The sequence below is a fragment of the Lissotriton vulgaris genome, chromosome 5 (genome assembly GCF_964263255.1).
Source record: "Lissotriton vulgaris chromosome 5, aLisVul1.2, whole genome shotgun sequence".
In the NCBI taxonomy this organism is placed as follows: domain Eukaryota; kingdom Metazoa; phylum Chordata; class Amphibia; order Caudata; family Salamandridae; genus Lissotriton; species Lissotriton vulgaris.
In genome coordinates this window covers 1,527,718,868-1,527,745,438 of record NC_141693.1, presented here as the reverse complement: position 1 = coordinate 1,527,745,438, position 26,571 = coordinate 1,527,718,868, and the positions used below count along the sequence as shown (strand labels likewise).

Sequence of the window (26,571 nt, the reverse complement as noted above, 5' to 3'; positions counted from 1 at the left end):
AGCTGAGGCAGCGAGTAAGTTGTCAAATTAACGGCTGCTAATTGAAAGTCTGCTAGATCAACCCACAAGAAGTACTGCAGCAGGACAGGCGGCATCAAGTGCAACTTCGGAGGCTGAGGGCAGTGCGTTTGGCTCACAACACTCACCATCACTATCGACAACTGCAACAACAGCTGGAGCATTAGGCCCAGTAGAATTGTTCTACGATTGGTATTTACAGTTAGGCATTGGCATTAAGCACAGTGCTGATGCACAGAGAAAAGACCCCGAACAAAGGTTAGAAGCAGCACCCCTGAACATTGAGCGGATGGTCCAGACCTATCTGGACGACCCAACAGAGGTGTACATTGATCATAACCCATAGCAGTATTGGTATAGGAAAAAGGCTGAATGGCCACTGCTCAGCAGGCTGGCGATAAACTATCTGGCGTGCCCTGTCGCAAGTGTCTCTTCCGATCGTGTTTTCAGTGTTGCTGGTTCGATTGTAACAGTGAGAAGGACCAGTCTCTCACCCAAAAATGTGGAGAGGTTAACAATGATCAAAATGAATCAGCACTTAATACCACCGAATTACACAATACATGAAGCAGGGGAGGAAGATGAGGACAGCGGATCAGGTGACGGAAGTCGTGTGTCACATGATTACCTACTACTGGCTGAACCCCCAGAGTTTGAGGATGAGCTATACTTCCTTGACAATTAGGCTTGCACTTACTGTCTTCCTCCCTAATTTTCCTTTATTTGTGTGTCTGTCTTTCCGGTTACAAACTTTGAATCACAACAAATCCATCACCACAGTCTTCTACTCTTCTTATTTCAATATACAAGTTTCAGGTGTCTGCTTTTTACAGTACAGTCTTCCGAATCCAGTTCCTCCGTTCCATCCTCCTGAATCTCCCTAAATCCATAGCCCTCAAGACAGATGATGATTGGATGTTGCAAAGTAGAAGAAAAAAATCAAATCTTTCCTAGTCCCGCCAAAAGAAGTGGAACATGATGACTACTATAGATAACCCCCTTTCAGAGCCGAGAGAGACTGCCCATTAACTGGAAATGAGATGGAACAGGTAATGAATGATTTATGCCATGCATTGAACGTAGACTGAGTGATTTTGTTGTTGTTTGTTGTGCATGAAGTTATTTCATTGTGCACTAATCATCTTTCTACAGTACACAAATGTAAGTCAAGGCAATGATCCCCTTGCAACTATTTTTCATAAGAAATTTGTACTTCTACTGCAGCTTGATACATTGCTGTTGATTGAAAACAGGAAGGGGACTCAATCTGCACACTAAGTATGATAACAGCACCATCCATACTGTTGATGGCGAAAAAGACGGCACGTTAACTTAAGATGAAAAGGAACAGGTAATGAAAATGAATGTCATGCATTGGACACCTGACTCTGAGCGATTGGTGTTTGTGTTTTTGTTGTTTGTTTGTTGTGCATGAAGAGAATTCAAAGTGTACTAGTAGTCTTCCTGTACACACTAAAGAGTGACTCAAGTCAACAATATTTCTACGCTTGTTGTGTAATAACAAAACTGTAATTCTACTGCAAGCCGATCTTCACACTCAGTCAGTACAAGTATCGGAGATGATTGATGGAATAATAACAAGTCAGGAGGACGTTTCATGAGTGGCATAAAAGGTAAACACGTCAACAACCACAGCAGACCTAAATGTGTGTGTAGAAGTGGAGTCGAGTGTAGCGGTGGCATGACTGCGGTGCATTGATTTATTCACTTAAATTGTAAAATGCTATGTTGCTGGATATGTGCTTTGTCCAACTCTTTAAAAAAAGTACTATAAAAACGAAGGATGTGATAAGCGACGTGCCGTCACTGTGGGCCTGCTCTGTACTGTTGTTGTTGAAGGTCAATGCTAGAAACAGACTAGAGTAGAGATGATGCATACATGCCGCCTCTGAAAGTGTTCTTGTTGCACTACACCATAACTTGTGCATTTCTTTCAACTTTGTTTCTCAATATCTCTTTTGTTTTCCCATATACAATTACAGGCCGGGCCTTGCCCTATACTTGGGAAAAGATTACTATCCACACTTACCTTACCAATAAATCTCCATTTTCCAGGCTGGCAGTGGCGACTGGTGACACCCAAGATTGATGGATGAGAGAGGACCAAGAGGAATGCCGAGATGCAAATCCAGTCCACATTTTTGACCAGGATAACACAGTAACAGTATCAACTTTCATCATCTTTTAAATAATTAGATTCATTTTTTTGTCTACAATCTTTAAACCAGTGTGTTCTTCTTGTTGTTATTATGTTAGGTTTGCTCTCTGTTTATGATTCATCCCTACCAATATTTGAAACAATTATTTGCTATCTGTAAAAGTATTAAGCCCGGAACAACTGAACAAGAAGTGTATGTAATCCGGGTCTCCTTATCAATCATCATCATGCATGCATTTCCTTTTTCTCCCTTAACATATTGATATGGATATGGAGTTTCCAAACCCCCTTGATGCCCTTTTTCATCCCACTTTCTTTGTTAACATAATTATTTGAATATCCTCATCTGCATTTACTTTTATTGTATCATTATTGTTCCTCTTCTTTTTATCCTTATTGCCCATGAAAAGTTTATTGTTATTCCCTCATCCTTATAATGTACACTGTTTTTTCTCCTTATGATTTCCCTTCCCTCCCCCCTTCTTTTTCTTTTTTTCCCCCCATAATTCTTTTATTGTATTTTGTATTCATGCCTTCTATTATGATCAATAAACTTTCATTGAACTAACATATTGATATAGATATGGTAATCTACAGAGTTTGTTGTTTGTCCATGCGTACTGTCTGTTTTTCATTTTCAAACCTTTCCCCAAACCCCCCCTTCCCATCCATTTAACAAACCCTAACCCTCTTCCCCCGGGCTGTGTAACTTATTGAGGTGTGACTAAATTAAATGTACACCAATAATTAATCACACGCTTGCTGGGGCGGATGTGTGAAAGCAACAGTACTTCAATTTCAAGGCAGAGTGATGATCTTCTTCTGCTTGCCCACCCATGAGCAGTATATTTTAGAGGTGATTTTTATTTAACAAAGGAACATATACCTTCGCATTAATTGCTGGCATCGATTGGATTTGTTGTCATCCTCATACACAGCACTAACTGTTACGCTGTAGACCTAGTCAAGTGACTCAACACAACTATAGGTTGTAACTCTGTCTAGTAGGCTATCCATCCCCACCACCGTTATGTTTTGTTACAAAATATTTTTTCCTATTATTGGTGCTCGGTAAGTTCTGTAATATACTTCAATCTACAACTCCTCGAACAGTCTCTCAAAGGCGACTGACTGTCTCATTTTCTTTTTTTGCAAATGCTGCTGCCCTGCCAGTGTCTACACTACTACCACCACCACTACCACAATCATGGCATGTTAGAAAAAGGAAACCATCATCACCAAGCAGCCATTGCTGTGCCTAAGTTAAACATCAAGCAAAGGTAAGAAAATTTTGGGGAGACATAATTAATAATGGACAAGTTTTCAATCAATTCACACACCTCTTTGAGTCCAGTTAAAGAATGCATAGACTAGAAGAGAGAGACTGACAATACCAGTAGGACAACTCAATTAGTGAGGGGTGTCGCATCTATCTGTTTGTTTCTTACACAGTCAGCCAATTATTTAAATCAAACACTGCCTATGGAGGGACTTGCACCAGCAAGGAAACAGTGTGATGTAAAACAGTAACCCCGCCTACAAAACATTAACAACATTGTATGTAAAGTAGAAATATAGATTTAATATAACCCTAACAAAAATAAACTATGTAAAAAAACACAAAACCTGACCCACCCCTCTCCCTAACCCCAACCAATGTCAGTAACGAGAAAGTCCAAACAAATGTCCAAAACCCCAATGCCCAATTCCCACCCACCAAACCAAGAATTAAAGAAGGGGCAATAGTCAGGGTCTCCTATGTCCGGCGGGATTGTCTTTGGAGGCCCCGTACTGCCTCCTCTTGTAGGGCCACGTGGGGCTTTAGAGCGTGGCAGTTGCAGCCACAGTGGGGGGGAAGCACCAGAGATAGACATGTGGCAGCGGGCGGCCGCCAGGCAGTGGTGCAGTACCGCTGGAGAGTGGTGGCTGGGGCCCCGGGCACTGGAGGAGGCTTCAACTGCTGACGCCTCCTCCTCCTCCTCTTCCAAGACCACCTGGCGTGGATATTCTAGTAGGATTGCCTCCAGCTTGCGGCACCGTGCCTTGGCGGCCAGCTCCTTCCGTTCTGGTCTGGAAGGAGTAGCTGTATATCAAAAAGAAAAAACAAGACAATTGTAAAATATACTTTTAGAAAAACAGTAAGACAAGATAATTATACACATAGTGGCATGGTAGCACTATAAAGCACAGTACATAACATTTGTGGTATGTATCTATTCTTCCACTTGCTTGGGCTTTAACATTTGCAGGATTTTTTCAGGCATTCCACCAACCATGCATCAGATTATTTTCTATCAGCCACCTTTGCAATTTGCATCCTTCCATCCCAAGTATCCTTCTCTCTGTACGTCATAAATATTAAATCCCACCTGTCCTTCTTCCTTCCACCCGTCTTTCACTTTTTAGTACAACACCAGGTGATCTGACCTGACTTTTAGTCTTCTCCATAAAACTTTCAAAGCGGAGTTGAAATCACAGATAGATGAGGCCATTGGTTACTCAATACTCCCGCCCCTAATGCCTTTACTAATGCCAATTACAGGGTGTCTTCACTCTTCAAACGTTCACAACAACTCTTACTTACTTAGGGCATCATTAGGATGGAGGGCGGACAAAGTCCGCCCACCATCCTCACGCTAAAAGGGACTGCCCGCCATAAGGGCGGGGGTCCCATGGGGGCATCCCGTATTTTTGAATTTGAAAGCAACGCCCGCCGCAATACTAGAAATAACTTTTGAGCTTTTCCAAGCACAACGTGACAGGCACTGCGCGGTCCCTGCTACGTTGTGCTCTGAAAGGCAGGGGGGTACCATAAATACCCTCCATGGGGGCCCGCAACGCCCCCCCCCCAAGCATACCCCGCATGCCTTTACGTGGTGGGAATGGCACCATGGAAAGGCATTCCAAAATGCACATTATATGGCTGGCGGTGTGTTTCAGACACCGCCATCATATTGAACCCTTTTCTGCCGGTCGACATGTTGACCATGCGGAAAATCATCGGACGGTCTTTCTATCCGCTGCAGACCCCCAGCCAATGTAATATGGCGGGGGTCTTTTCTACAGGGATGGCGGGCAATTTGCAGTGAGTGTAATGTCAATAGTTAAGGATTATGAATCTAACTTACCACGGTCCGCCACTGGTGCTGGCTTGCCCCCTACTGCTCCATCGGCAACTGCCGCATCTTCTCCATCCGCGTCGCCTTCGCCGCTGGCCCCGGCAATGGTGGTCGGTAGTGTGCCTTGAAAATATTACACATTTTTTAGGCGTCATATACACCTCCCCCTATTGGTCAGTAGCAAGATTGAAAAATTAGTTAATAGTATACAACATACATCACTAGTACAAATCAGGTAGTAGTAGTGTAAACACTAGTAGTTATATATGGTCCCTAGGGTCATTCTTGCTTAGTTAGCCCGAGCCATGCAACCATTTTACCTTTGTGTCTTTTATTTTTGCACATGTGACATTACCTTGCAGCTTGTTGTATAAGACACCTTTGAGCCCACATGCCCTCATACTGCTACTGTCGTACAAGGTCAACTAAAGCATTAACAAGCCACTTTTTTATGAAGTTCTGGTGTACTGTTAGTCCATATTGCTTATCCATAAATGCTACACTTTTTGGCATGGATGAGAAATGCTTTCAATATACTAACCCGCACCATTTTTCTCATTACAGACTTGAGATTCACTTCTACGAACCAGAGCTTTGCAGAGCTTATGATGCAACAACTACCAGTACTAGGCTCTTCTAAGGTGAGGGGTCCCCAGAATTCACTCAGAGATCTTCATTTATACATTTATATAAACTATATTCCTATCTAGGGGATGGTGGTGCTTCCACCACTGTTCAGTTATCATGATTTCCCAACTGTAAGTAAATGTAACAATGTTTATTGTTTTAATGTTATTGACTTTCCTGTTGGTGCTGCATTATAGAACAACGTACAGAGCATGTCAATTCAAAATAACAATTTTGAACTAACATACACTTGTTGCTTTTAGGTGTGGACTTACACAAGTGAGCGAGCAAAAGGAAGGGTGTGCATATGCATTGCTGCCACGACTGAGAGGTTGGGTGTGTTATGTTCTGGGTTGTCAACTTGTTGAGTATCTTGGGGGGAGGGTTTGGAGAGCTAATAGTTATGGCAAGACACCACTATAACTAGTCGGGCAGGGGATTGTCGTGGGTTGTGAACTTTTGATTGAGGTGTGTGAGGAAGGTCCAACCTCCCATCACCAACATCCTATTTTCTTGTGCAAAATTCTATATGTTCAAAATCCCTACACAGTAGTAGTATGTCCTATCCTATCCAAAAAAATAGTAATAAATCGGGTTGGGCATTTGTTGGTGGGAATTGTCAAAGTCTCAAGATTAACAAAGACTCAAGATCAATAAGACTAGAAGTAGTACAAGAGGACGACCCAAAGGACTGGACTCAATGGCTAGAGCTACTGGTGAATCTGAGTTTTATTTAAAACCTTTTAAATAAAGCGTGGCCAACTGGGCAAGCTTAGCTACTAAAGTACAGACAGACTAATGGTAGTAGTACAGAGAGTCATCATAGTAAAGGCAGGGATAACAAGATTTTCGAAACAGTACAGATCGAAGGATAATTGTTGGTAAAAAATAGCATTAAGAACGGAAACAATACTTCAGGAAAATTATGGTGCAGTAAAAGTTATGGAATATGAATTATTATTAAAAACAAGAAGACTTACTAGGACCTGCAGAAGAGCCCGCGTTGGTGTCCTCCTGTTGCTGGTGTTCTCACGGAATATATGTTCAAACAACTACTGCCTAAACCACGAATACCTTAACCACGAAGGCTAAACAACGACGAATGCCAAATAACTACATTTTTTACGAGTTCCTAAACCACAAATTAAACCACATCATGACTGGCCAATAGATGGCACTGTTGTAATAATAATACTTCTGTTTCTGATGCAAAATAGTAGTCTTTGATGTGTTTTGTGCTAAGATTTCTTTTTCACTTTTCTCATAACTGCTTTATATTTTTTTTGACATATATATAAATAATGCCCTAATGTTTTGATTTGTTCTGTGAAACATATATTTTCATTATATACGATACAATCCCTTTAAAAAGTACAATATAAAAGATTTGAAACATTTAATTCAAAAGTTGTGTGGGTTGTTTTGAAGATGTTAAAGTTTTATTTACGGAATATTTATGGAAATTGTACTTTTTAGTGTGTGCTCAAGAATTCATTTGAAATTGCTTTATCACTCGTGTTATGGCAATGACCAGGGATGTAGGGAAATATAAAAGATGTCTATCAAGCAGCTTCTGCCAAAAGCATTCGTTTAATGCCTTGGTTTGCCGATGAGCCTGGGATGAAATCATCTCTCAAACAAAAAGAATAAACTGACGCACGTCCATCTGTTGGCCTCCTCTGACCATTCATCACCGATTAAGTGCTTTTTACGAATGGCGCCTTCCTCCTGTAAACACAGAAAATGGATTTCGCCTCAATACATATGACTGACATCTTAAAACATTGTAAAAACATTTCCGTCACAGCTTATTCCCCGATGTCTGTGACCACGCATAACCTCTACATAACCCCAAAGCTCAAAGTTCATGTGATGATTCATGGGCAATGCCTCTCAAGATATTGCTGCATTACCCAGCTGGCAGGATGAAGGGGGCGAAGATCGTGTGGCAGAAGGAGCAGAGGGGAGGGGAGGGACTCGTGGTTTAGGAAAGTCGTGGTAAGAAAAGTAGCGCTTAAGGAAAGTCGTGCTTTAGGAAAGTCGTGGTTCAGGAGTCGTTGTTCAGGTAAGTAGTGATAAAAACTTTGTTGTTAAGGATGTTTGCCGTTCTCACGCTGTCTGTGCTCCTGTCTGCCTGCCCCTGGGAGCTGAACAGAAAAGATATAAAAAAGAGACAAACATTGATGAATGGTGTCAAACAAATAAAATATTTTTAAAGAACCGTTCAAAAAACACTTATGTAAACAACAATTGCAACAACTAAATTGACCAATCTCATCTGGTCAACAAGTAGTATCTGGGGATTCGCAGATCGACTACTTACTATTTATCAACACTAATCCAGTCTTCCATTCTGATTCCAGAATACTAACTAAGCCTAAGTATGACGTACCACCTGACCTAGCCCACGTATTCCAGGCGTGCCAATTGTACATTAAGTATGCATTTCCACTTCTTTTAGTCCTCAACAATGCATATGGTCAAATGGAGGACACATGACTACATTTTTGTATACACCAAATTTTTGGTTGATTGATTGATGCTGATGTTCTGCTACTGCTAAGCCTATTACCACTCATTGAACAAACTAGAAAAGGTTCTAATAAAGACTGGGGTACTGTCTAGCCGCACATGACATAACAGAGGGGGCATCACGTATACCACTAAAAAATTACAAACCTAAGTATCATCCGCCCCTATCTCTTAGTGACAGGACAAAGTAAGGACTAGAGTCACCATAGCATTACGCAACTTAATTTCTCTAAAATAAACTCTTACATAATCAGGGTAAGTTGCAAACAAGTCAGAGTAGTAGCGCAGAAGTCATAACAATCACAGAAGACTTTTAAACGTAATTTACCTGTAATGTAAGCAGCAGCATTCTAGCTGGTTGGAAAAAAAAAGAAATTTGAAATATATGACACAGAGCAGAAGAACAGACACAAAGTAGTAATAATTAAATAGTTACTCACCAAGACCCGGGACCTCCACTCCTAGCAGGTCCAGCATGTCCTGCTCTCGGTCCAGGATATCGGACCCCCGGTGCGTCAACTGGTTCTGGGTGCGCCGGACCCCAGAGCAGCGAAACACTGCCCAGCGCACCTTCCCCCACCGCTGCCGACGCTCCCGGAGCCCGTACCCGGACCCAGGCCTGCAACCTGCTGCCAGGGTTAAGGGGAGGTGGCGCTGCACAAAGAAAACGAGTGCAGCCAACTCCACCTCCCCAAATAAGGCCGTGCCTGCACGCCGCGGCTCTGGCTCCTGCGGCGAGCCCTACCCTTGGACATGGTTCTGGGGTAGACGGGCGGGAAAGAAAAGGTAATAAAATTTAAAAAGTAAGTAAAAGAAATGAAAAGAGCAGGCAATAGAAAAAGAGTGAAAAAGTGGCTAAAAAACACAAAAAAAGTAGACAAAAACCAAAAATATAGAAGCAGAAAATAGTCAGAGAGATAATAAATAGAAAAGATTTTTTTAAAAGTGTCTTGAAACAAAGGATTGGAAAGATAGAGGGAGGATTGAAAAGCAGGCCCCAAAACCATATCAATAGAGTGAAAATCAAGATGGCCGCTCTCATTGCGACCACGTGTGCAAGTGCGCGCAATATTTTCTCCCCAAACACGCAAAAAGCGGCGCAAACACGTAAAAGCGTTCCCGAACAGGAAATATGTACCGCGAATGGGCACGAGCATGCATTGCGCGACGTGGAACAGGAAGTAAGCATCGCGAGCGGGCGTCACAAGTGAAAACAAGATGGCCTCCCCCATGAGCGACCGCATGGGTAAGTTGGTGATACATTTTCAACGCGATCACGCAGAAAATATCGCGAACGGGCGGGAAAAAAACGTTTGCGTCTCCACTATATTTCCACGTGTTTGCGGAGATTTATAACATTTTCGCGATAGTTTGCGAAAGTGAATTTCCCAAATTCCCTATCATCGAACTGGTGTGTTCCTGTTTGGCCTGCAGATCCGCAACTTGGCGTTTGAGCAAATCAGAGTCAGTCACTAGGTCTTTGGTGGTGGATTCCACCTCAGAGAGACGCTTGTTTGTCCTGCGCATATCCGCCCAGATCAGGGAGACCTCAGTTGCGACTGTGTCAAGGCGGCCCTCCAGAGATGTGCGCACAGTACTTATGGCCACCAGAATATCCTGCAACGTCGGTTCTGGTGGATTCTTGGCTACTGTGGAAGAGGTCTGTGCATCCCCCTCCCCCTTCTGCCAAGCATACTTTTCAAACTTCTCTGGAGAGCGTTTCAGCCGCCCGACTACTCGCCATGACGTCTTCGGCATGCCAATCTCATCTAGGCTAATGAGGGTCAAGCCGGCTACTCACCGCCACCTGCGTAAGGAATGAGCTCCAAACCGGCCTATCGGGTTTCGCCAGCCAGATATTGCCAGGGGGGGCGGTAGCTGATGCTTGCTCATCGGGGTGGAAGTGGGCCTGCCGCACATCCCTGGCACTCCAGGTGTTCCGGACCGGTATATTCTGAGTGTGCTTAGCAATACTAGGTGCAATATGAGCCCTCGCTGCAGCCACCCGTGGAGGGCAAGTCCCATAAGCACGTCCCAAGTGTTGTACACTTTGGCCAGGAGGTGAGCAAGAGATGCAAGCAGCCTTTCAGGAGGGTCTGGGGTCAAAGATGTATGTGGCATGCACCAGGCACAGTGTCAACAGGGCTCTCCACTCCCACGCCCCAGAGAGCGTTACTGGCTGATGAATCTGGGGGAGCTCGAGGAGAGATCACACGAATACGGGATTCTGAATAAGTGTCCTTAGGAGAGCGCCTGCCCAGAGGGATACTAAGGGCAGCTTTTTGCTACTGGTGCTTTACTGGCAGTGTCTGGAGGGCCAACTATTGTTCTAGAGTCCCTGGAGGCGAGTGGTGGGGATCCTTCAGGGCTGAGAGCCCTATATGTTCATCATGAGCCCCTTTAGTTCCAGCAGCTGCAGAGAGGTGGTGCGATGCCACCTTCAATAATTCCCCTCCACTTTGCAGACCTCCCTGGGGCTGTTCTTCCCGCATCCATGGGGATCTCAGCCTTGGCCTCACCAAGGGGGCAGCCACTGTATGTGACTGTGCCGCGGGCCTCTGGGCACATAACACCGGACAACTAGATACCAGGAAGTGGAGTCTACGCGTTCCTCTCAGGCTCACCACAATGAGCGTAGTAGCAGCAGCCCCCAGCGCCGTCAACACAGGGAGTTCGTGGCAGTAATCCTCAAGCAGCTGTTCGGTAACCAGCCCCTGGGGCCAGTGCCAGGCAGTGGAAGTGAGGTGCAGCGGGTCGGCCTTAGCACGGCTCCCACTAGGCCCGATAGGCCTTAAACACAGCACTTCAGGCGGCAGCAGAAAGACTCACACAGGCTCCGCCCTCCCGGCACTCAAGTTACTGGGGACTTCTGCGTCTCACCACCGGCTGAAGCAGGACCGCCCCAAGTTGCATCAAGGTGGCCCCTCAGCAGACAGCAGACGGGGGCCACACCTCACCCGCAGATTGCCTAAGTCAGACGGCCGCATTCTCCAGACTGCACCCCGGTCCGTCACTGCACAGCTCCGGACCAGAAGCTCTCTTCACCGAATCTGGTCCCAACTCGGCTGGGCAACCCTCCTTCCTTCTAGGAACACTCAATAGTCATCTCAAGTAAGACTCATACGGGGCAACACTGTAATATTTAGGGAGGTTCTGGAGGGAGCTCCGCTAGTGAGTAGCCATTTCACCCGGCAGTTGGCCACGACCAATGAACTTCTCTTTTTTGAGGAAGAGATTGGCAGTCTGAGGATCTAAAATGGGTGCACTACTAGTTGACTGCTGAGGGTCCTTGGGGTGAACAATCCCTCTGTTACCTCCTATAAGTCCCACACGACGTGATTTCTAAGAAGTCTTAAAGGCCACAACCCCTTTCTCCCCCACTCAGCAAACATGTCTTATGGCACACTGCTGGTTGGGGAATGAAGTCCTTTTGGAAGCTGAGGGACCTTGGGGGCCATGACGCCCTCCTGGTACTTTCTGTAAGTCCTACAGGGTGGGATTCCTGACAGCTGGTCAGAGGCCTGCTCCCTTTCTCCACAACTCTGCAAATGCCATTACTACTTAAAAAACACACAAATTCACTGAAAAAAACAAAGGTTACAGGGACATTATAGTTAGGAAATTAAATTAAAATACCTGAGAAATTCACTGAAAAAGTAAAGGTTAAAGGGACGTTATAGTGAGGCTCGTACAAAACCAGTGAAATTCAGCAGTTAACTGTAACTCACACTGTAACTCACAACCCCGCAATGCACAGTTTATGACATTGCATATTAAATCACTCATGACATGGTCAGTGACATCACTGATGACATCACTAATGACTTCTCAAATTTTACCAGGACTTTCAAGAAGCCATCAGTGGGCAATACAATTCTACATTCCTGCAGTTTTCATCACAGTAAATACAAATTCAGCATTCCGTATGCTGAGAACTTATGGACGCAGAAAAATGGTAGCAATGTGCAACAGTTGAATAATGCCCAAGATGTGCTCACCAAAAGATTCCTGTATATGGGCTACAAACCTGAGGTAACCCAGGGGGATAGACAGAGAGCCAATCGCAAAACTAGGGAACAATTCCTGTTTTCTAAGAAGAAGAAGTAAGTCGAAGGTGTTCAGATGATTCACCTGATTACTGGTTACGCAGGCAACAACAAGGTGTGAGACTTATCCTGAAAACCCCTTGGCATCTACTTCAAAGTGATCTGGTAATAGGATCTTCTATGCAAGATAGACCTATAATTGCAGCTCATTGAGTTGAATCGATGAGAGAACAGTTAGTTGTTAATAGTCCGGAAATACACAGGAATGTGAGCTGGCTAAGTGGCAGTACGGGCTTCAAAATATTTCACAAGTGTATGGCTTGTAAACATGGAGTAAACACTACCCGGGTGCTCTCACCTTTCTCTGATATATCACTGAGATTTAACAAAACTCTGCATTGCAAAAGTGAATATGTTGTGTATGTTTTGAGATGCACATTTCCATTAATGAACATAGGAAGCACTATTCTTAAAGCTTACCTGTGAATATTGCAATAGGTTAGGGCCATCAGGAATAGGGGTCATATGTACCCTGTGGAACACTATTTTGAAGATATGTGTGGGGGTAGAGAAGAGGGCCCGAGTTATTTTGTCAAAGATGTGGTCCCCAGCAGTGTCTGGGGTGGTAATAGCCTTAGTCAGTTTGAATCCAGGTACATCCTCAAACTGAATACTAAAACTCCGGAAGGATTTAATATGGAAGAGGACATGTCGATGCATCTGTGATAATCCCTTAGCTACGTTCAGTATCAGGGCATGTAGACATTTTGTGTACTCATGCCAGTGTCAGTGCTTTGGGACAGTGATCCTGGCAGAATGATGGAAATTTAGTGTATTTTACAAGTATAGCACTTTTTAAATTTCACTAGGTGTTGTTCACGTAACATTTTAGCTACATCTTATCTGCTTAATTTCACCTTTGGTGATCAATTAAATATTCTGGCATCATGGTAAGACATTGAGGAGGAGTTTTGAAATGTAATCCACTTCGAGTGTGAATGCAATGGTGTAATAGCCCAATTGGGCAAAATTCCACAGCAGTGCCTTGTGAGTTGTATTTCAGTTCATAATTAAGTTTTTTGATTCATTCATGATGTGATTTTGTGAGTGTGTCATTTAGCGTTTAAATCAGCAACTTTGCACAGATGAAGTATCTAAGAAAATTGTTAGGAGTTTGTCCCACTGGGGCTTAATTCCAGAAGAGTTTAGGTAATTACAATTTGGTTTAAAATAATGATACGTTTGTAATTATTGATATTTTAACGGTTGGAATTATACAGAATGATATTTGCAGCCTGTTCCCATTTTGGACAGACGTTTTAATGAAACATTGTACTGCTGCACAGAATTGGTTCGCAATTGTAACATTGAAAGTTTCTGGCCCTTTATGATGTATCCTGATTAGAGGTGTTATGTTAGACCATGATCACTGTAGAACTGAGGTACTTTAAAACCTTATATGTAATCACAGTGGGTTTCAAGGATTTATTTATTTATTTATTTATTTATTTAAGCTTGTATCGCGCACAGCTACCCACAGTGGGTTTCCCGGCGCAAGGGATAGTCTAAAGAAGAAGGAGGCAGCTTCACCTGATTGAGCTACAGCAGACTATTAGGCACGTTGAGTGAAAAGCAGTGTCTTTAAGGCCTTACGGAAGCGGAACAAATTGGTCTCTAATTTTAGAGCCAATGGGAGTGAGTTCCAATATTTGGGTCCCAGGGTGGAAAAGGAGCGACCTCCCATCTTTGTCAGCTTCCATCTTGGCATGGTAAAATTTCCCATGTCTGATGACCTTAGTGGCCGTAAGGGTTTATAAGGTGTTATCAGCTTTTGGAGGTAGGCTGGGGCACTGCCTTGCTTAACCTTAAACATATAGCAAAGTGCCTTGAATTTGATACGTTCAGGTATACTCAACCAGTGAAGGTCATGTAAGGCGGCCCTAGCTGAGGAGCGTCTGGGAACATTCTTAAGAAGGCGCGCAGCTGCATTTTGCACTACCTGTAGCACCTGTAAGGTGGCTTTATCTGCGCCCAGATAAAGGATATTGCCATAGTCCAGGCGAGATGTTACAAGCGCCTGGACTACAGTTCTGCGGGAGGAGAGAGGAAGCATCCACAGGATCTTGTGGAGCCACCGTAACGTTGAAAAGCAGATGGCCGCAACCTTAGTGGCCTGTTGTCGCATAGATAATCTATCATCTATGATAACACCCAGGTTGCGAACAGCGGTGGAAGGTGTTGGCGCGGTACCCAATTCAGTGGGCCAGTGGCAGGGACCCCAGAGATGTTTATTCCGGCCCAGAATAACCACCTCGGTCTTCTCCCCATTCAGTTTGAGACAATTTCTCCGCATCCAATCGGCCACAAGAGTGAGGCCTGACTTGAGTGCGGAGATGTTGTTCTCGTCTCTCCCTGATAGGGAGAAGACAATCTGGGTGTCATCCGCGTACGAAAACAGGGTAAGTCCCGCCTGTTCTACAATGGATGCCAAGGGTTTAACATAAATATTAAATAATAAGGGACTAAGGATTGAGCCTTGAGGGACACCGCGGGAAGAAGGACAGATGGTGGATGCTGCTTTAGGAGAGAACACTTGGAAGCTTCGGTCATTGAGGAAAGACACCAGCCAGGCCAAGGCCTGTCCACCCACTCCTAGAGATTTCAGAGAGTCAATAAGGATGGAGTGTGACACGGTGTCGAACGCTGCGCTCAAATCCAACAGGATGAGCGCCATGGTGTTACCTTGGTCGACACCGTGCCTCAGACTCTCCGTTACCCCCAGGAGTGCTGTCTCAGTTGAGTGCCTAGGCCGGAAACCCGACTGAGAAGGGTGGAGAAAAGCGGTGTTTTCGACCAGTTTAGAAAGCTGTGAATTAATGTGTCTCTCCAATATCTTAGAAAAGATTGGCAGCAAGGATATCGGGCGAAAGTTGGCAGGGTTGGAAGAATCAGCGCCTGATTTTTTTAGTAAAGGTACCACCATAGCGTGTTTCCAAGGTTGAGGGACCTGGGCCTCGCTCAGAGAGGTGTTTAGTAGTTTAATGAAAATGGGATGGGTAAGGGGATCCAATTGTTTTAAGATTTTGGCCGGGAGCACATCCTGTGGGGAGCCAGATCGCACGCTGTTTAAACAGGACACAAAAGAAGTGGCGTCTAACGGCTGCCAGATAGTGATGGTAGCATCCAAGGTTGCATTCACTAGTTCCTTGGACTTATTAGGAGAGATGAGAGTAATCTCAGGACATGGAGAAAAGTGGTCATAAATAAGATCCACTTTCTTTATAAAATAATCTGCCAAGGATTGGCATTGTGCGGCATCAAGAGCCGGGGGAGGGGGAGTGGAATATGCACCGGTCAATTTTTTCACGACAGAGAATAATACCTTAGGGCAGTTTTGTGCATCAGTCACTGTTTTTGTGGTGTAATTTGCTTTAGCAGTTTTGCAGCTGTTATGGTACTTTTTTAAGGCTTCTTTATATGTGATTTTACGGGAAGGAGAGTAGCCTTTTCTCCATTTTCGCTCCAAGGTCTTACATTGTGAGCGAAGACTCTTAAGTTGTTCCGAGTACCATGGAGCAGGAGGATGATGTATAACTGTAGACTTAGACGTCATTGGTAACGCCCGTTCCACAGCATTAGTAAGCCAAAGTTTCGTAACATCATCAAGAACAGTAATCGGTGCATCAATAGACGGAAGAGTTTTGATCAGTAGTTTGTTTAGTTCTGGAATGCTGACCTTCCCCCAATTCCGGGATGGCCCCAGTTTTCCTGTCAGAGATCTAGTTGCTGTATCAGCCATGTCTAAGGTGAAAGGGACAGCTAAATGATCAGACCAAGTAATTTGTAAAGCTTCACGGGAACAATCTAAAGGCAGGTTCGAGAAAATAGGGTCAAGTAAGTGGCCGGCACAATGTGTGGGACCAGTGTTGAGTAAATGGAGATTAAAAGCTTCTAGGGTAGAAAAGATCTGATTTCTATAAGAGCATTCGTTATCGTCCAAATGAATGTTTAAATCTCCTAGAATAGTGAAATTAGATGCTTTAAGCAGGACTGGGGCCAGTAGGTCAGGTAGTGAGGTTATCCAATGACTCGCTGTCCCAGGGGGACGATATGCCAGTAAACCTGACAACATAAATTGAGGAGTTATGGACAGTTGGAATAAAGCTGACTCACAATCTTTTTGGGTTGCGTCAACCAGTTTACAATTATATATATTCTTGTAGATAATTGCAATTCCACCCCCTCTGCCGGAAACTCTATCCTGGCGAAGAATAGCATAATTAGAGGGGATGGCATCTGCAATATCCGGACCTGAGCAGTCCCTAAGCCACGTCTCGGTCAGGAATATCGCATCCGGTTGATGTTCCACAAGAAAATCATATATATTGTGTCTATGTTGAGGTAAAGATCTACAATTTATGCTCCAGAAGCTTAGTGGAAGACTAGGCGAAATTATCCTGGGGGTCACCTGTCTATTTCGTCTGCCGTGGTGACATAAAGATCTGCACATGGTTGGATTTTTCAATGAAAAATAGCAGTGAGGACAACGAAACTTAGTGGGGAGGGAAGGGTATAAGGAACAATTGGTATTGGGGGAGTTGCGTAAAGCATACAACTCATCAAAAGAGTATGAGATAACCATGGTGAAAAGGATAGCTCTACTCACCACCTGAAGATTGTACCAGAGCCCAGCGCCCAGCCTAGCGCGGACGGGCGCAGACGGGCTGGACTCTGGCGTGACTCCGGCGAGCATCCGGCGCGTCCGCAACGCGTCCGCTGCGCGGAAAGGCCCTTCCCCTTTTATGCTGTCTGTAGCGCCTCACGGCGCAGCCCGACCCAATATGGCCGCTGTCCTGCCCTCGCCTCCCCGGGACCAACTCTCAGCGTCGATACTCAGCTGAGAGTGGCCCAGACAACAGAGGGAGGTGAGGAGACAATTCCTGAATGCAAGCGCTAAATTTTAAAACGTTCCTAAAGGTAAAATACTCCACGAGTTAAATGCAAATAAAACGCTTTTTTTTATCAAGCGTGGCGAAGCGCTGCTAATATTTCAAAGGGTAAAGCGAGAACCTCCGGCTTTCCGCCTCAGAGGCGGAAAGGTGATGTTTTCTGTTGCTTTAATGGAATTTGTTTCAAATTCTCTCTGCATAGTACATCTTAGAGTGTCACCATCATAATGTTTGTTATTCGTTAGTCCAAAACAATGTCTCTTTAGTCAGTATTCCTTTCACAATTAATTAATACTTTACAAACTACAGTGCTTTTTACTTTGTCACTCTGTCCTACACAACGTTTTGGGAAATGTCACTCTGTGACATCAATTCAGTTTAGAAACCCTTTTATCAGCTGCCCATTGCCCACAGAGCTGGCAAATACCTGAAGGCGCTCATATTAGTGACTTTTGCCTACACAAATAGTGAGCATTAGCAGCCGGTCCTGCTCTCTAAATGTGCTCTTGAGGTATGATTTTTCCCCAATTTACTACCGATATTTAGCTCCATTCTCTTAGCATCCAAAGCGGGCGCAAGGATGCATTTTGTGCTAAGAAACATCACTAATTGAGGCAGAACGTGGATAGCAAGAGTAAGCAGCTGCTCATTAAATATTCTCTTGCAGTAAGAGTTTTCCCACCAAATTAATCTCAACTATGTGAGAAGGCGTCTTTACGTAATTATCAGTAATTATGCATCAAAGAGTAATGCAGAATCACCACAATTACTCTGATTGCTTCTGCGTTATTGAATATCTGCCCAAGCCTAAAAAGGACTGATGAGCATTGACTTCAAAATGTTTGGAAAACACTGACACAACACCACTGTATTCCACAAAAAATGAACGCTGACAACAAGACAGGTTACACATAACATTGTGATCCCAAAAAAAACTTACATTTTCAGTTTTAACTTGCACCCCTGCCATTCACTGCTTATGAACTCACATATCACATGTTCTATGATATTATGATATATGTGTTTTGAACTTGGTCCTTTTTCCAGGGTCATCCTCAAAGATTTTGCCTTCACCTTCTTGTTCTCTGAACCTGTTTTTGTTGGATTCTGGGACTCTACCACTGCTAACCAGCGCTAAAGTATGTGTGCTCTCTCCTTTATAAATGGGGAAATTGGCTTACACCCAATGTTCTCATTCGATTTACTTGTCACTCGCTAGTTAAGTGGTACTACATGTTCCCAGGGTCTGTAAATTAAATACTACAAGTGAGACAGCACCACTGATTATGCGACCCACCGAAGTAGACTTTTCAATGTGTCTTAGTACTGCCACAGCAGCCTTGGTGATCAATTTTAAACTGTCATATTGACCCAGCAAAAAAAAACCTTTTGCTAGGCCTAAACCTTCCTTTGTAATACATATAGGTCACTCCTTGAGTACGACCTAAGCAGCCATTCGGGCAGGGTGCAATATACTTAAAAACAATGGAACATGTATTTTTAATTTTTAAATGTCCTGGTAGTGAAAAGCTCTTAATTTTATTTTTCACTAATGCAAGGCCTGCCTCTCATATATGATAGCATTGGTTTAACTTATTATATCTAATACCTGATAGCTTTCAATTGGCAGCCGATAGTAATGTTGTGTTTGGTGTCTAAAGAATTGTAATTTAAAGCCCTCTTTAATGGAAAGTAAGATTGCATGTCACAATTCTGAAAATGTCACTTTTAGAAAGTTGGCATTTTGTGTCCCAACTATTTACTGCCTGCAGTCTGTATCCTGGGTCCCATGACAAGGTGTATCTGGCAATCGGACTTTGTGTATTTCTCCCACACAGTAACACAAAGGAGGATAGGTGTTGAGAGGACGGGCTATCTCTGACTTGATGAGGGAGATGAGCTGTCACCTATCACACTTGCACATCACAAAGGCTTTTTTTGAACAAACTCACAAAGGGTATGGCACTAGTCTTTTGTGACCCCAGACCAATTGGGGCTGGAGGGGGGCAGGAAACTTCCAAAACCTTCACCTACTTTAAAGTGGGCAACAGGTATGAATAGTGGGTGTTCAGACTCAACGCTTCAGTACACCTCTGTACCTGTGGTAGACTCAGAAGGACGTCTTTGCTATTCTAAAATAAGGACTGCTGCTCTGTTGCCCTGCTGTCTGAGTGAGAAGGACTGGACCTGTGTCTTAAATCCAGGATCACCAGAGTGACTCCAAAGGCTAGTTGGATGACCTCCTGATCAGAGCCTTAGGGACATAAAAATGCTCCAAACACCTTGACCCCAGCCCCTGGACTCTGTCGGATTTGATTACTACCCTCACAAGTGGTGCCTTCTCAGTCCTGGACCCTTGAAATTGGACCAGAGGGTGCTCTGCCAGCCCAGCTGTGCTTCTGTGAGCAGAACAGATGCAGCGTAATTAATTTCCTCAAAACAGCATAGGAACCCCTGCTGCTTGATGCACCCCTGACTCTTGACCTTGCCTCACAGCCCACAGCTTCCTCTGGACCGCTGCTGTGCAACACATCCTCTATGCAGGCCTTTGCTTCGCATTGCAAGCTCCTGGTTGACGGCATCCTCAATGTCGAAGCTGGACTTTGCATCACACCCCAACAGCTTCTTGGTTCCGCTACTGCATGATACATGCTTGACGCAGGACTCCACAACTGGTCAACTACATTTTTGATGAGGATGCAGGACTCCACATCGCAGCACTGCAGACTCCTCGAAACCACTGCTGCAACATGCATCCTCGAAACTTTGCCTAACTTTGTCCCTTTATCTGGCACATGATCCATCACGGTCAGCCTTAACTTCAGACTTTGTCCCACTCTGCCACGACCAGATAATTACAGCTGGCGCTTTGTGCTTCTTGCTTTTACTGATTGGATTTTTGTCATTTTGGTCTCAAATATTTTATTACATTTTCTCTATTTTTCTATATTGATGAGGGATTTCTCTTGTGTTTATTGTTCACGTGATTACTGTTTGAAGTGCTGCATAAATACTATACATATTACCTCTAAGTTAAGCCTGTCTGATTTTGTGTCAAGCTACCAGAGGGTTGAGCACTGGTTTATTTGGGGTTTGCTTCTTTCTCACCCTGACAGGGATTGTGGTTGTTCCTTGAGTATGGTTTCACCCCACAACTGTTAATCCAATGTCCTTATACTAAATATACTTTTAATGACCCTTATACACATGCTTTGTTTGCACTTCCATGCTGCAATTTAATAGAAACCATATTCTGTAACGGCTGCCACAACATGTTGTCCATGTTGTTAACAACCAATCAAGAGAAATATTCTTGGACTCCAATATGCCCTTTGGGGTCAATATTTGCTCATCCTGCTCCCTTATTTATTTTTCTAATTCGTTTTCAGGATACAGGAACCTCCCTGAGTTCTAAAATGGTTGCAACAACATATTGTTCAAATAGTAACCAGCCAATCAAAGTGGCTGGTCTACTTTAAAGTGAGCTATCAGAACATTTCTGGACACATTCTATATCTCTGTTTGTTTAATTTTAATTTCTCAAAAACTACTGAACACATTCAAATCAAATCACAATCTAACAAACTTTGACATATTTAGTGTAATTTTGTACAGACATTTTCTCTGTACACTGTTCAAAAATCTCTAAGGAAACTGTATAAGGACATTTCCATTTTGGGATGTCACAGATCACCCCCAAAACATTCCAGGAAAGAGCTCAGATGAATGAAATTTATTTGGGGAACGTTTCCTAAAAATGTGTCAAAGGGCCCCTGCAGGACCGGGCCCTTTTTACATGGTTATCCCCAAACTTCTTTCCTGCCTCCTGTATTTTCTTCTGACCGGTGTTTGTTGACTTTAGGACTAACTATGGGCCAAAAATCCATTTCGCTCGAGGAATTTTCTGATTTTCGGCAATTTTGCGATCCTCGACTCTCGCGAAATTGCAGAAAAATCAGCAAATCCGCTCGCTGGCGTATTTTTTTTTGGGCCCAGAGGAAGCACTTACAGTTAAGGCACATGCTCGAGTTGAAGCTAACTTTGTAACCATTTTGGAATGGCGCCGGTAAGCTGCCAGAGCTGAAGTTGCAACTTGCAAGTAAGCAAAAATGTAACTCAACAGTAAGCACTTACAGATATAAATAAAGCAGGTGCCCGAGTTGAAGCTCAAATTCAGTAACGTTTTAATCAGCCCAAAACATTAGTGAGCACGGTCGAGGCTGGGCAAGTGTGCTTTAACCCCATATCTGCGGTCGAAAATTTGCTGTAATACTCGAGGGAGATCTTTGAATCCCTGAGTTTCTCGAGCGCAACCCCGTGTAGTTCCTGTGACCAGGAGGTTGCTTTCTCCTCACCTGCTGCCCTGCTCGCTCTCTGACCCTTTATACACAAGAGGCATATTGACACGCATAGAAGCCCCGCTCGTTTGGCCCCGCACCACACACTAGCAGTATCAAACGTCTTCCTGCCCTTTCCCAACTATGATGGACAGCTCACTCAAGGGACCTTGGCGCCTTTTGGCGTGGTGGCAAAGTTAAAGGCACACATGGTCAGTGGAGACAAATCTTCTGGCCCTTTACGCAGCTGCAATGTAGGAAAAGCACTTTACATTTACCCAACGAGGTAACACTTACTGATTAGCCAGTAGAAAGTACTCCAATTGAGTAGAGTGCAAATCGGAAAAAAATCCACGAGTTTGCTGGAAATTCCGCGAATTCGCAGATTTTTTTGCAATTTTGTGCGGACCGCAGATCCGTCTGGGCCCTTTACCACTGTTGTTCAGTGCTAAAATGCATGTGTTCTCTCCTTTAAACGTGGGATGATTGGCTTACGTCTGTTTGGCGTATTTAATTTGCATGCAAGTCCCTTGTACAGTGGTGTCTCATATGCACAGGACCTGTAAATTAAACTGCAGTGCTGCTTGTGCTGCCCCCAGAAGTAGCCTTTCAAACCTGCCGCATGTGTCTGCAGGGCCTGCATGCAAAGTTTACTTCCACAGTGAGCAGTAGCAGCCCCCCCCACCCCCCCCAGAACCTTGAGACCCTCACGGGTAAGTAGTGCACTTTATACATGCTCTGATTGATTGATTGATTGATTGACTTGCCATTTAATGTTACTGGCAAAGCCTGAAACTTCCCTTTTCTACATATAGGTCCCCCTAAGGAAGGCCCTACGTAGCACATTGGGCAGGGTGCTGTGCTTATTTACCCTCTACTGATGTCTGGAGTCAGAGCTGGGATTGAATAGGAGTGCTGTGTACTTCTAAAAGTTCTGTTGAAGTTACCTTCAAATCAAAAACATTTTGAGTATAAGTACAGGGGCTCTGACCCCATTATTTTAGGCACTGCGTGAGATGCTGCTGGCTCTTTATGCTGCACATCGCCAAAGGGAACTGCTGTGCTACCAGGAGGAACTGCCAATGGGACTATTTGCTGTTGTGCTCATCTGCTGCCTACTGATTGCTGGGTGGCTAAAGGGGCTGCCACCTTGCATCTGCCCAGATTTTGCTGGTCTGCCACCCTACACACCTCTCCCTGCTTCTCCCCTAAGTATTTTGCAGGGTGCATTGTTTCATAACCTGCCCCTACTTTCAGTGTGTGGTGGGCATTTCATGCTCCATTGCTTCTAGAACTTTGGGGCCAAACCAACGCGAGGTGACCACTGCTCAGCCGCCAGATTTGAGAAACAGCATGGATGAGCACAGCTATCGTTCTTGGTGCTTTGAGGCAGCGCATGGGTGCACTGCCTTTTACCCCCGGTGGTACTGGTGAAGTCAGCCCACTGCTGACCAACATGGAGTGTGATGCTTCATTTCCCCCCCATCAGTGCCCTGCCCAAACAGCAAGCTGTCATCAAGTAAATCTGTTCTCTGCCTTCCCAATCTTGACAAGTGGTCTGGCCCTCGAGGAACTGTGTTTGGGGGCGGACCATAGTTGATGCCTCAGGGCTGTGGGCCTGCCAAATTCACCCCATCCTCACACGCTGCCTAAGAGGTGGAGAGTGCACCAGGACAACCCCGCTTTCCCAGCCTTGCCTTTGTTTCTGTAACCAGACAGTGACGGAATTCCAAAGAGCAGGCCCCCGAGGAGGTACACAAAGGTACCGTGGAGCCTCCCCTGTTGAGTTGCCCTGGTTGGGCCACAGCAGTTGTCGGGTGGCCCTGCATGGCTTGGGATGCGCTCTACTTTACGGCGGCTACTGAGCTAGTTAAGCTGAGTTGGTCAACAGAGGCATTGTGGGGATGCAGGCAGCTGTTTTTGCTGACTCCTCTGTGGGGGCAGCCAACCTTGATTTCCCCACCTAAATTCAGCAGTATGTGTGCCCCCCATGCCTGTCCATACCTGGTGCCATTGTCTCTGGTTTAAAGGATGGGTTGAAACTTCAATGGAGGTCCCCAATAGGCATGAGGAAACAGCCACATTTTAGAAAGCTTGAATTACCGTATTATGACTATTAGCAGCACAAAGATGCTGTGCCTCATGTTTACATAGTACTTCATGGGCTTTCCCCCAATCCCCTAACTGCTGCATTTTGTCCTGATGTAATGATGTATATTTGGATGGTCGGCATTTTTCAGGCATGCACAGTAGGGATGATTCATGTTTCATTACATGCTGCATTTCAGATTCACAGAGATTTGTTGTTTTATGCCTTGCATAGTCCAGATAATGAGTAACATATAATGTGATGGAAAAATATGCACAGTAATGTTGTCATTCATTATGTTTTGGTGACATGTGCAACATATATGTCTTTATCTTATTTCATTAACTGGGATGTTTTGACAATTGCCTTGTTGGCAAAGTGAATATTGGATTATGTGGCCTATGTTTATATGCAATACAGAAATGTATTTTATAAAATACTGTGTAGAGTTTCTTTTGGGGTGTATTTGTTGTGCCACTGGTGTGTGTGTGTTGTGCAAACGCTTTACACATTGCCTCTGGGATAAGTCTGACTGCTCATGGCAAGCCATTAGGGGGGTGTGTAGGGATTACCTTGGCTGTAGAATTCCCTTACTCTGACTAAAGTGGTGCGTTTTGCCTTGCTTTGGTGAATACCCTAACCAACCAGAACCCACATTGCTACCAGCCCCAAAATTATTAGTGAAACAATAAATGATCTTCCTAGGGAAACTGTGACCTATCTATAACCACGTAACCACCATGTACTGTATGTGTTTGTGTGTATTGATGTGTGTGTGTGCATGTGGGTGTGAGCGTGTGTGTAAATGTTGATAAAGTGTTCCTATTGAATAGAAAAAAATGTTGATTTACATGTGTTTAGACTAGTATGATTAAGCTGCAAATTAATTTACTGGGCCTTTGCCTGTTTGCTCTGACATCCATTTTAAAGCTGCTGAATTAAATTAGGATTTTAAAATTACATGAACAAGTTTCCTGCTAACATGATTCTCTTCTGTGTTTTCCTTTTCCTATAATCGATGAAATGGGATTCATTTCATGGTGTTGTTTTCTTGTACTGAATAGCATGTATTTATCTGTGAAGCCAGGTCAAGATGTTCTCGTATCTTGCAATATTCTGCAAAGGTCTTCAATGTTATTTCCCTTTTTGTAGGGTAAAGGGTGTCATCTTACTATATGTAGCACATTTTTTACAATGTTGATTGGTTTAATGTCATGTAACGTTGTTAGCACAGTCCTATGATCTCACTTCACACCATGTCACGTGCGCTGTTTTTACTTTTCTGAAACTATAAAAGTATCTTTTCTGGGAGTCGGCTAAACTTATTAGAGAGTTTCTCAGGACTTTTTACTAGCTTATTTGATTCATACTGAAATAATGTTTTCTCTGCTTTCATAATGATCAGTCTCCATGTCAGAGTGTTGTTTTATAATTAGAATTTTCCTTGCATTTGAACTGATTGGTATCCAGGTTAGACTTAGTGCTGATTATGTATTTTCTTGGCAGTAGATTACATGTTGGTCCTCTGGTTGACTATTCTCTCCTGGCGTGCGAACTGTGCCACTTTGTTACAGAACTGTTTAGCTATGGCTGATTCCCTTATGTTATGACCTCTTGCACTTGGCTTTCTTTTGATGCATTATTGGTGTTGATTTGAATCTGACTAACAATTTTTTTCCTTTCTGTAATTTAAACAAACCTTAGTGTTTTGACTTTGAAATTTGTCCTACCTTTTGGGACTCACTTGGTCCGCATCAGGACTTTACATTTATTGCTGGAAAGCGCTTGCAATGTATATGTATACATATGCATCTGTGACGGATTCGTTCATATTTACTCTGAAGTCCCTGTAGTTCTGTCCTAATTTTTGTGCATGCTTTTCTTTTTTTTCTGTTTCACATGTTACTGTTTTCTGGCGAAACAAATGTCTGAATTATATAACTTTTGCAAAATCACCACAGACCTAAATTTTACTTGTTCTTACAGCAATGGGAAAAGTGATTCAGCGAATCCTTACCACATCACACTTGATCGAATTTCGTCGAAGGCACTCAGCAACAACTTTCTTTCTCTGTTCGGTAGCAGCTTTTTCGCCATCTGAGAGTTCCTTCGACCAGCGGATGTGGCTGCTGATGGATGTCAAGAGCATGAGTAGTCATCTCACATTTCATAAAGTTCACATTACACGCTACAACATACAGAACAGCACCAAGAAGCAAAGCAACATTACCTTGTTTCTTTCTTTTTGGTTTCCTGTGGAAAATAAAAACAAAAATCGTTCTTAGCTCTGATTTACATGTAATGTCCATGTAAGTCCCACTAGTCTACGCATTCACTCGCCAAGGATGCTTTGCAGAGCAGAACGTTAGGATAAATATACGCAAGGATACTGGAGAGACCATTGCAGTAGAGACACCCCTACTGTGGTGCAGCAAATCATTTCTGATCAATTCCTTGCAATTGTAGGGTAACATGGTGACTTTCATTTAGAGTTAAATACCTCGATTAATGGTAAATGAAACTATCACACAGTCTTCGCCCTTTAAATATAGAGTATTCCATAGTTTAGCCTGAGTCTGTAACACTAAATGGGTCATGATCAGGTACAAACCATAAAAACACTCCCAATATACAAGCAAACAATCACAAAGGAATGTCACTGTGCCATAGTGTGG

General features: G+C 43.8%; 1 protein-coding gene across 2 annotated transcripts in view; it reads right to left on the bottom strand.

Moving 5' to 3' along the window:
• The window catches only part of LOC147712933 (cytosolic phospholipase A2 gamma-like), a 735,829-nt gene that overhangs the window by 606,054 nt on the left and 103,204 nt on the right, over nucleotides 1–26,571 (bottom strand). Inside the window, exons 3-4 of one of the 2 annotated variants that reach the window (XM_086923597.1) lie at nucleotides 26,127–26,149; nucleotides 25,914–26,025 (exon numbers count right to left, since the gene is read on the bottom strand). In XM_086923597.1, coding sequence (XP_086779723.1) covers nucleotides 25,914–26,025; nucleotides 26,127–26,149 — 135 coding nt within the window. The remainder of the gene's footprint in view (nucleotides 1–25,913; nucleotides 26,026–26,126; nucleotides 26,150–26,571) is intronic. The other variant, XM_086923598.1, reaches the window with a different exon arrangement.